We start from the raw sequence: 10,966 nt of genomic DNA on the forward strand, positions 1-10,966 counted from the left end.
TGAGAACACGTTCCTGTCCTTTTAAGCCACTGAATGTGTGGTGACGTGCTACAGAGGCCACAGGAAACAGGTGGGATCCCTGAGGAGCATGAAGAGACCCACTGAGGGTCAGAGCAGACATCGTCTGTGGGGGAGGGGGCTCCAGAGTCACAGCTCCTGAGGCATCAGGTGCATGACGCCGCAGGCCTCAGTGATGGGGACACTTACACCACCCTCACACCCAGGAAGGGAACTGCAGAGTCCTTCAGAAACAGACACCCAGGCAACCAAGGAGTCTGGCAGGGTCCCCTAGGAAGATGTGGAGACAAAGGCACAGTAACATGATTCATGATCAAACGCAGCAAGGTCGCGGTGTCACACACACGTCAGTCTGAAACTCCTGACGTCACTCAGAGCATCCAGAGGTGCACACACAAACGCATTTTCCCTAGATCTCCTAGTGACAGCTATCTGGCCAAGCAAGGATTATGATACAAAAATAGTTTATTACAAAAGAAACCAAACGCCTAATAATTTACATTGTCGTCAGTGCCGCCTGAGAGCCCTCTCCCTCCCCCTAGCATCTGGATGGAAGTGGGGTGGGGAGCTGCTGTCCCTGGTTCCACCAGCCTCTGGGAGGGGCAAGGAAATGAACATTTGGGTGGAATTCGGACAGGGGGCTAGTGCCTGAGAATAATGGGGGTGAGAATCCTGGGGGTGTCCCACGGGGAAATATCTATGCACAGAAGAGGGAACTCAAGGGTAGGTGCATGTGCCTTGGTGCAAATCCTGGTCCCGAGGATTGGGGGGAGCAGAGTGAGATCTTCACAGTTTCCAGAAGGGTTGACCCCCCAGGACAGGGAGGCCCCTCCTCATAAGAGTCCGACACCTGCCCCCCCATCCCTCTCAGCTGCCTCCTGGGGCTGGGGAGGGAGGCACTGGCCGGCCAGGGCCTCGGAGGACCCCCGGAAAGGGCATTAAGGCTGGGGGAGAGAGGGGAGGAAGGAAGAAATTGGGAGGAGCCAGGGTGAATCCAGGGGCGTCCTTGGGAGGAGAACGGGCGGGCGAGGAGCATGGCGACGGGGACAGAAGGCCTGTGGAAGGGGCAGGGAGAGGAGGGGAAGGCGGTGAGCTGGGCCCAGGAAAGAAGGGGGCTGACAACCCCTGGGCCCCTGGGGCTGCGGGTGGGGAGCAGGGCTCTCACCGTTGGAGCTGAGGCGGCTGCCGCTCTCTGGGGAGGTGGTGGCACTTCGGTCCGGGGAGGGCTCAGGCTGCGATGCGGAGGCAGCCCGGCTGGCCTTCCCCCTCAGGATGTCGATGACCTGTGGGGAGACGGGGGTCATTACAAGGCCTCACTGCCTGCCCTCCAGCTGCCCGCCTGCTCCTGGGTCTGCCAACGGGCACTGTCCCACGTGATCACCTCTGTCCCCAGCAGAAGGCGGGCTGGCACTTCCTTTCTTGGTGCCTCAGTTTTTCATCTAGAGAACCCCCCGCCCCCGCGCCCTGGCACCCTCACGGGTCAAGAGTTCGGGACACGCCCCTCCCCAGGACGGCGCAGCCACACGCGATTCAGGTCCAGACGCTCCCCACGCCTGCGCGCACTCACCCGGCGGCTGCGCGCCACCATGAGCGGCGTGTCGTTGTGGCAGTTCTTGAGGCCGCTGTCTGCGCCGCTGCGGACCAGAGTGCGCACCAGAGGCAGGAGCCCGCGGCCGGACGCCGAGTGCAGCGCGGAGCTGCCCGAGTACATCTGCGCGTTCACGTTGGCGCCGTGCTGGGGGCGGGACAGTGGGTCGGGTCAGCACCCTCGGGGACAGCCCAGGCCAGGGCGAGGCCAGGGCGAGGGGCGGGTTGGATCCGGGATCGGGGCCGAGTCGGGAGCCAGAACCTGGCGCGGGACTAGATCGCGGCTGGGGTCATAGAAGGGTGCGAACTAGAACCAAGGACCGGCCGCGGGGGCAGGCGGCGCGGCATCCACCCGCGCTAGACGCCGCGGCCTGGCGGACGTAGGAGCAGAGTCAGAGAAGGGAAGGGTCGCCCGTCTGGGCCGGATTGTGGATGGAGTCGTCGTGGAAGGACAGCGCGAGGACAGAGCCAAAGCCGGAAGGCCGTGTCAGCAAGGCGATCGCAGCCATCGCAGCCAGGGCCCAGGCCGCGGAGGAGCAGGAGGAGGGCGAGACGCCGGGTCAAGCTGTCAGGCAGGGCAATGAGGTCGGAGGGTTAGGACAAGGCCTAGAAGGAAGGTCAGGCTGGAAACGGAGCAAGAGCCCAGAGCCAGAGTTGGGTCAGCGCCGGAGCAAGAGCGACATCCAGCTGGGGTCCGAGAGCGGGTGGAGGGTGGGTGGAGAAGCCAAGCCCGGGGCTCTGCCCACCTGCAGCAGCAGCTGGACCATGCTCAGGCTGTTGTTCTCCACGGCGTGGATGAGCGGCGAGCGGCCGCTCTTAATGTCCTGCGAAGGGGCGGGAAGGTCTTAGTCTTCAAGTTCTGCACAGGAGCCCCCGGCCCCGGCCCAGCAGCTGGGTCCCGCCTCCCTACCCGGTTAGATCCTCTAAACCCCACCCACCCGGGCTCGCCCGCCGCAGCCCCGCCCCTTGCCCCTCCCCTCCAAGGCCCCGCCCCCTGCGCCTGGCCCGCTCACCACCGCGTCGATGTCCGCGCCGCGCTCCAGCAAGAGCAGCACGGCCTCGTGGCACTGGGTGTTCACGGCCACGTGCAGGGCGGTGAGCCCTGAGGGAAGGGGAGGCTCAGTCAAACCCGGGCCTGGAGTTTTGAAGCCTCAGATGGCTCCAGGTAGACAGCACAGTCCCACCCTGCCCCGCTGTAGGGACTCACCGTCGTAGTTGCGGGCCTCTAGGTCCACAGTGCCCGGGGCTGCGCTGTCCAACAGGGCCCGGAGGCAGGTGGGGCTGCGGTGTTCACACGCCAGGTGGGCTGCGGTCTGGCCATGACGGTCCAGCGCCATGGGGCTGGCACCAGCTGTCACCAGGAGCCGGACCACAGACGGTAATGTGGTAATCACAGCCAGGTGGAGGGGTGTCTGGGGAACAGTGACCATGAGGGACCCGCATCCTGCCCTGGATTCCAGTCCTGACTACAGTCTTACCCAGAACGAAACCTGGGGCATCTATTCCCTCAGATTCAAGAGGTAGGGCCCCTCGGTCCCAGAGGTCTGGGCCTCCAACCTCCCCTTTCCCCAGGACTTGGGTTCTGAGCTGCTAGCCACTCCTCCCTCACTGAGGAATCCAGGTCCTTCGGTCCCCTCCTTCCTCAGAACAAACCTCTATGACCCTAGGTCCTTCTCAGGAACCAGGAGTCTGGAGTACCTCCTCCACCCTTGACCCCCAGACCCTCCTCCCCCAGCCGGGGCCTCACCTGCCGCAGGTTGTTGTAGATGTCCAGCTCTCGGCCCCCATGCTGGAAAAGGCTGACCAGCTGATGCACTGCCGGTAGATTAGCCTGCACCACGGCAATATGCAGAGGCCTGAGGGGTGAGGCAGGAGGCAACCACAGACATTAGGGGTCACCGCACCCCACTGTTGGAAGTGCTAATTCCAGTATGTATTGGACACTTTGGGAGTATCCCTGGATCCCAGCACGCCTCCCCCTCCCCCTGGTTCCAGGGCCTTATGGACTATTAGTCCCCTCCTGCTTGCCTCCCTGGTCCGCTGTTTGTCCCAGCCAAAGGAATCCTTTCCCCTCCTTTTTCCTTTCTGCAGATTGAAGGACTAATTGAGAGAACTCAGGGTCTCACACATGCCAGGCAAGTGCTCTACCACAGAGCCACATCCCAGCCCTTTTAAAATTTTATTCTGAGACAGAGTCTTGCTAAGTTGCACAGGGCCTCGCTAAATTGCTGAGGCTGGCTCTGAACTTGCGATCCTCCCGTCTCAGCCTCCAGAGTTGCTGGAATTATGGGCATGCGCCACCACGCCTGGCTCATTTGATTTTTCTGTTGGCATCTGTTGCACTCTCCTCGCTTTGCCCTGTGCACACGGGCCTCCACGCTGTGCTCCTCAGACATATCAAGATGCTGGCCTCTGGGCCTTTGCACTGGCTCTTTCCTTTGGAACAGCTTTCTCCAGATACCTGCAGGGCTCACTCCCCTTGGGGCCTCTGCTAAAGTGGTTCAGCAGCTATTCACTCGCCTCCCTTGCCTTATTTTCCCCCACATCCCGGCCTAGCCCGCTGAAGCCTACAGTACTTGTTTCCTGTCTGAATCACCATGCTAGAATGTCAGCTCCACCAGGGCAGGGCATCTGCATGCTCGTCCATTGTCCAGGGCTTAGGAAACACCTAACTTGAACGGGAGCTCTGTGAACGTGCACTGGGACACGAATCCACGTCAGTGATCACCCTGACCTTCCTGAACCTTCCTATCCCCCTCCGGTCTCTGTGAAATGAGAAGGGGTGACCTTGATGCTATAAAGCTCTCTGCCCAAGTTCAACCTCCACAAGAGACTCAGGGGTGGGCTGTGTGGAGCACAGGATTTGACTAAAGGGGGAGAAGCAGGTGGGATGGGGTCATGGCTTTGGAGCTGGGCTCTGAAGTCCAGAATCTTTCCAGGTTGAAGGACTAATTGCCCCAGTTTGGGGGAAGTTTTTGGCTTTCAGATAACCTGGGAACTACCCTCACTCATCTCAAGAGGGCTGCTTGCCCAAGGTCACTCCCCACCGGAAGCGGGGCTGGCCGCTGCAGTGCTGTGGCAGCCAATGATGGGCCACTGTGGCTCAGCAGGCCAGGCCTCCAGGCCCAGCTCTGAAGGCCCCTGAGCTTCAGCAACAGCTGAGACTGCACAGAGCTCCACCTCTCCCTCTGCCAGACCCATTTCCTTCATCCTACGGGGGTGATCTGGGGAGACTCCCCAATGAACCTCCTGCTCACTTCCCAAGATCACAACCTGCCATTGAGAGCAGAGAGCAATTTGAGACGACGGTGCATGTGGATTTGTGCGTGTGCAAGCGTTGGTTTGCACGGAGTGGGGAATCGAGTGGAGGGCGCAGAGTTGACTGCACGCCGCCTACATGACCTTTACTTAAAGTCCACTTACTAGAGCGGGCACCTTCGCACCCACCCCTGCCGCTTACTAATCGGGGCCTTGCTCAGGCAGGCAGACGGCGGTTCCCCCAAGGGCGCAATGTGCGCCCAGAATCCCCTGTCGAAACTAGTTTCCCAGGCGATTCTGATGGAAATGCCGAAATGCTGGGGCCTAGCAGGCCTTTGGGAACTCGGCCTGCCCCGGGTGCAGTTTGGACTGCAGCGCTCCCTACCGGTGGGTGAGGGCAAGTCACGTAACCCAGAGGAGCCCCATTTCCCCTGCAAAGTACCGCCCCTGCCGGGACCCCATTTTGCAGGTGAATTCCCAAACCTGGATTCCGATCCATGACAGAAAAAATTAAACAGAAAATACTGGGGAAAGGGTTGGACCTCGGCCAGGGGTCCCCAGAAACCTTGTTTCTCCACATCTCCAGGACGCCCTGCTCGGGTCCCTCTTCGGCCCGGCCCGCAGGGTTAAGTGAGGGCAGAGGGAGCGATGATTTCACAGAAACCGTCCAGGCCTGAGTTCCCATAAACGCGCGGGCCGCAGGGGGTGGGGCGGGGCTGGAGGAAGTGGGGACGGGAGGGGCGGCCCAGCCCTCGGACTTCCAGTAACAGGTCTGCTGGGCGGGGCTCGGCTTCCTGCTCCCGGGGGAGGGAAGCCGGTCCCTCCGGGGATCTACCCTGCCACCCCAACTTCCATCCTCGAATGGGGCGGGGGAGGGGAGAGTCCAAGCCAAGGGGAGTGAGCTCTTCTAGGGAACAGATCCCCGAATCCTCCAGCCTGGGGACCCCTCCGGAACTCCACCCTACCGGGCTCAGATTCCAGTTGGCTCCCTGTCCCCCATATCCTGGCATCCACCCCCAAGAGCTCTCGGAGCAAGGAAAACAGTGCTGTCATGACTCTCCTTTAAGAATAAGGGCTCCGTCTGAGCGCTAAGTCCCCAAGTTGCCCCTCCTTTCCATGCCCCCTTGGGGACCTAGGAATACCACTGCCAACCTTTGCTTCTCTGGGGCTTCCAGGCCCCTAGGCACGACCCGTTTCACTGGCGCCTGTGCGACTGTGCAGCTGCACAGGGTCTGGCACTGAGTGGAACATTCTGCTGTCGCTGTCATGAAATTCTTAATTTTCGAACAATGAGCCCGGTAAATGAAGGTAGCCGTCCTGCCCCTAAGACCTCTCTGAGCTCCAGATCCCCAAGCTGCCCCTCATCTGGTTCCCTACCCCCTTGATGATCAAGGAATACAAGATCCCAACTTCTGTCCTCCAAGACACAGAGCATGTCCCTCCCGGCCCCGCCCTGGACTTCTAGCTCCCCATCCCCACCCTGGTGGGGGGTCCAGATGCTGTTGGTCCCTCTCTAGGAGCCAAAAGCCCAGCCTCCAGCTTTGCTTCTTTGGGGACTCAGTCTTAGCATCCCCAGCCCGCTTTGCCCCCACCGCCCTCCCCCGCCTGTGTGAGGTGGGGTTGGTGGCGCAGGCTGGGGCCGCTCCAGCTGCCCGTTCCGGTAAAGTCTCAGCCCCAGCGGAAGGGGTTAAGGTTGGAGGGAGCGCCAGGAGGGGGGAGGCTGCGAGCGAGTGAAGGGTGCTGACGTGGGGGAGGCAGAGCAGCTGGGCTGCGGTCAAGTTCTGCGGGAAGGGATTTCCCCCTGCAGGCAGCTGAGGCAGAAGTGTTTGCGTTGGGGGAGAAGGAGGGGGAAGGGGAGGGGTGCAGGGCTGGGGCTGGAGACTGCTGGGCCCTGTGGCCTCTTGCCTGCTCTCTGCCACCAGGCCACAAACAGCTCACCCCTGGGGACAGAGACAAATGAAACCTGCTTCACAGTGATCCCCGCGGGTTCCCAGAGTTGGAGGGAGCTGGGTTGGATGGAGTCCTTTATATATCTCTGGCACCTTCTCCTGCTTGGGCCCACTTGGATGGCCTACAGCATGCCGGGATCCTGTTCCAAACTACCCACTCCTAAATATGGAACGCGGACTCCTTGGCCAGCCCTGTTCTGCGAGCTCTGTGTGTGAACCGTGTTGTACTGAATCCTAACTGTGCTAGGTGTAACAGGGAGGGCTGGTTTCCAAGCTGGGAAACGGAGGCTTGGGAATGTAAGTCACCAGTGGGCCCTTCCCTGCAGATACAGGCTTCTGGTCCCCAAACCAATTTCCACATAAGTACTTTAAATAAATCATCTCATGTCTTCTTCTCAAAGAAACTTCCACATTTCTGACACCTGATTTTACAGAGGGGGAGACTGAGGCACCATGGGATGAGAAAGCACTCAACTGAAGTTCAAGCTCAATTGACTGAGTAACGATGATCATGATGGTCAATGGCCCTGAGTGCTCAGTATGTGTTAGGCACAGGACTAAAATCTCCCATGCAGGATCCTCAGTAGCCTCAGGAGCACTGCTTCAAGCTGTAGGTGACAAGCCAGGGGACTTTGAAATCACCTTAGGGGACTGCCAAGTTAATGTAGTAGGTCATGATCATGGGACAATGAAGCAGAGAAGAACAGAAAAGATCAAAGTGGGTCCTGTGCAGTGGGGGGAGGGGAGATTGTTTCATTTTGTGCAATTTTTATTGCAAATTTATGTCCGTTTATGTGTGTGTGTGTGTATGTGTATGTGTGTATGCACACACACGCTGGGCAAGTGCTCTACCATTGAGTTACATCCCCAGCCCTTTTTTTTTTTTTTATACCAGGAATTAAACTCAAGGGCACTGGACCACTGAGCCACATCCTCAGCCCTGTTTTGTATTTTATTTAGAGACAGGGTCTTGCTAAGTTCCGGAGATCCTCCTGCCTCAGCCTCCTCTGCAGCTGGGGCGGCAGGCATGTGCCTCCGTATGACAATAACATTGAACACGCAGTGTATCAGGCCCAGGGCTAGAGCTTTCTTCACATGTAACATTGATGTAGGAAGCCAATCAAATATATTTCTCATTTTTGGATTGTGATAAAGTTTTGGGGGGCCAGAAGTATACCTCAGTGGTAGAGTGCGGGTTTGGCATGCATGAGGCCCTGGCTTCAGTCCCCAGCTTTGGTGGCGGGGGATCAAGACCACTGCTCCGACAGCACAGGGAGGTGCTCTTCGTGTACCCAGTGTTTTCAGAGGTAGCTAAAGCTCAGAGTGGGAAGGGCTTGCTCAAGGTCACACAGCCAACAGAGGATGCGGGATCCAGCTGAGGTCCAAACCTAAGTGCCCCCCATTTGAGGAAGGCTGACTTCCCCACTCTCCTCCCATCCACAGGGACTGTCACTCACGTGTCTCCATCCTCATCTGCACGGGTGGCCATGGCAATGTCGGCTGACAGGGGGTGTTCCATGGAGCACATCATGGGGTACAGGGGTGTAGGCAGGTTCAGCAGAGGAAAAGAGGGGCTCATAGGTGGGGTGGAGTACAAAGGCAGTAGAGGTCCTGGACAAGGGGGACAAAGGAAGGACGGGTGAGGCTAAGCCCACAGACCCTCAGCCGGCTCCTGCCCCAGGCCTTCCCCTCTGCAGTGCTTTGCCCTCCTTCCACAACCCTGTGCACCACAAACTGGGTCTGCCAGCCCCAAGCCCCACCTCTCTTCCCCACTCCTCTTATGGGCTCCTGCAGCCTGCCCCCTCCCCAGTCCTGATCACCTACATTGCCACTCATTTTTAGTGTTCCTGACCTCTATCTCCTAGCAGAATCCCTTAAGGGCTGATGAAGCCCTGGTCATCACCCAGCAGGGGACCCTAGGGCCTGTTCCCTGAGTGACTTTGTGGCCAAGAGAGGTTAAACAATGGATGAAGGTTTGGAATTGGGAAGAAAGGAGGGTCTGAGGGGGGCAGCACCATGTTGAAAGGGACCAGGGCAGCAGGCAAATCCACATCTACCCATGTCACCGATGGGGAAAACTGAGGCCTGGGTGCTCACCCAGGGAATGGGAAAAGCCCGGAGGCAGAGACCGGTCTCCCAATGAATTGCTGAAGTCCTGCTGCACTGATCAGATGGAAGGTTTGGAAACTGGGTAAGAATCTGGGGCCCTAGAGATAGGTTCTCAGCAGCTTTGCGGGGGTCCCCTGGGCATGGTAAGGTGGCTATGGCAGGAGACACCCCTTCCTGGAGATGTGGGATGAAGAGAATGGTGTATGATTTTCTCTGCCTTCTGTTGATGCTTGGGTCCCCTTCCCGAATCCAAAGTTTCCAGGTTCCCCCATCTCCACAACCAGGTCTTGGGGCCCTAAGTCCTCCATTCAGAGACCCTTGAATCCCTCTTCTCAGGCCTAAATCCCGAGTCCCAGAATTCCCTAGTACATACCACCCATCCCTAGAATCCTCAGTCACTGACACCCCGCTCTCTCCACCACCTGACCTCGTGACCTCCAGTAGAGCCCTGATCACTAGTGGCTGCATATAACCAGGTGCCCAGAACCCTGGATCTCCGTCCCTTGGTTCCTGGTATCTGGGACCCTGAAACTCCAGTTTTTTCCCTCGGAAACTTGTGGTCCCAGACATTGGTGTGCTTGGACCCCAACTCAGTTTTTCCCAGTTCCCAGGCCGCTGCTATGTTGTTCATTTGGGATTTTAACATCCTAGGGTCCCTAATACCAGTCTTCTTAAAAACCAAGTCTCGGTTCCCTTGAGTCCCTTTGACTTCACATATCTAGATGCCTAGTTTCTCAGGCCCGAGTAGGGGATGCTATAGCCCTAGATATCTGCTTTATTTTGTTTTGTTTTGCTCACAGTGCCAGGGATCAAACCCAGGGCTTCCTGCGTGCTAGGTAAAACCTCTACCACCACCCTCCATCCTCAGTTCTTTTGAATTTGAGACAGGGTCTCCCTAACTTGCCCAGATTGACCTGGAACTTGCCATCCTTGGCCTAAGCCTGCAGGAGCTGGGATTGCAGGGCAGCGGCTGTGCCGGCATATATGTAGTTCTTAAAGAGTTTTATAATTCGTGTCTCTGGGAAGCAGGCTCTGTCCCATGATTCCCTGACACCCCATATCTGCACCTCTGGACGCTGTCTCCTGGCTTCCCATTATCTGTGCCACTTGGCCCCTGGGCTCTGTTCTCAGGGCCCCCTGACCTTCAGCTCCCTGGGAAACTTCATATCTTGGTCCCCAGGCGCTGCTGTCCCCTGATGATCTCATGTCTGTGTTCCTGGGTCCTCAGGTTCCCGTCTCCCAGCTACCCGGAACCCCATGTATTCGAGTCCCGGGCTCTTTCTCCTGGATCTATGAGTCTATGCTCTGGGTGGCCCGGACCTGGCCCTGACCCGCGGGGGAGCCACTCACCCGGGTAGTAAAGCGCCTCTGGCCTGGGCAGGCCGTGGGGGGGCCCAGGGAGGGCCGGCGCGCTGCAGCCGCCGCGCAGGGGGTCCGGGGGGACCGCGGGGCCGGCGGTGGCGCGGGGGGCAGCGGGCTCCGGGGAGGGATCGCGCAGGGGGCGCTTGCGGAGCGGCAGCGCGGCGCCGGCGGGCACGGTGGCCTTGGGTCGGGTGCGAAGGTCCACGGGCCCCTCGTCCATGGCCCCCGCGGGGCATCGGGGCATGGGGCCGCCGGAGCGGGCGGCGGGAGCGCGGCTGGCTGGGCTCGGCTGCACGGGAGGGTGGTTTCGCCGGGCGCCGGGACTTCCCCTGCCGCCGGCTGAACTGAAGGGACTTTTGTCGGCCGGGGCGGTGCCGGGCGCCCGCCTCCCCGCCCCCGGCCCCCCCGGGGCCACCCGTCCGCCCCAGGGGTTTCCTGGACCCGCGCCGCTCCCGCCGCCGGCTGCCTGCCCGCCGCGCCCGCCCCTCGGCCCGCGGCGCCCGGCGCTGGGACTCGGCGGAGGCGGGGCCAGCCCGTCCCCTCCCCTGCCGCCGCCGCTCCCGCGGTTCCTGCTGCTGCCTCTGGTCTCTGTGACTTGTCTGAATGCAGGTGTCCCAGCGCCACCTCCTCTCCCGTCTCTGTTCTCACCGGCTCAGCCTTTCTCTATGGTCCCTCTGTGTCCC

General features: G+C 59.8%; 1 protein-coding gene across 1 annotated transcript; it reads right to left on the reverse strand.

Moving 5' to 3' along the window:
- Nucleotides 1-465: 465 nt before the first annotated feature.
- Nucleotides 466-10,690, reverse strand: Bcl3 (BCL3 transcription coactivator). The gene is made up of 9 exons (XM_027945895.2): nt 10,272-10,690; nt 8,270-8,423; nt 3,353-3,461; nt 2,813-3,017; nt 2,619-2,707; nt 2,352-2,429; nt 1,586-1,753; nt 1,184-1,301; nt 466-1,073 (listed from the first exon to the last, which is right to left on the reverse strand). Exons 1-9 carry the CDS (start codon nt 10,525-10,527, stop codon nt 886-888), a joined length of 1,365 nt encoding a protein of 454 aa, XP_027801696.1. The 5' UTR covers nt 10,528-10,690; the 3' UTR covers nt 466-885.
- Between the last annotated feature and the right edge of the window lie 276 nt (nt 10,691-10,966).

This window comes from Marmota flaviventris, chromosome 18, assembly GCF_047511675.1.
Source record: "Marmota flaviventris isolate mMarFla1 chromosome 18, mMarFla1.hap1, whole genome shotgun sequence".
Lineage (NCBI taxonomy): Eukaryota > Metazoa > Chordata > Mammalia > Rodentia > Sciuridae > Marmota > Marmota flaviventris.

Coding starts and splice junctions, on each gene's coding strand:
- Bcl3 (XM_027945895.2), bottom strand. CDS start 10,527: ATGCCCCGATGCCCCGCGGGGGCCATGGACGAGGGGCCCGTGGACCTT. Junction 3,462..8,269: donor GCAGATGAGGATGGAGACAC/GTGAGTGACAGT, acceptor CTCACCCCTCAG/GCCTCTGCATATTGCCGTGG. Junction 2,430..2,618: donor GCGCGGACATCGACGCGGTG/GTGAGCGGGCCA, acceptor GCCCCTTCGCAG/GACATTAAGAGCGGCCGCTC.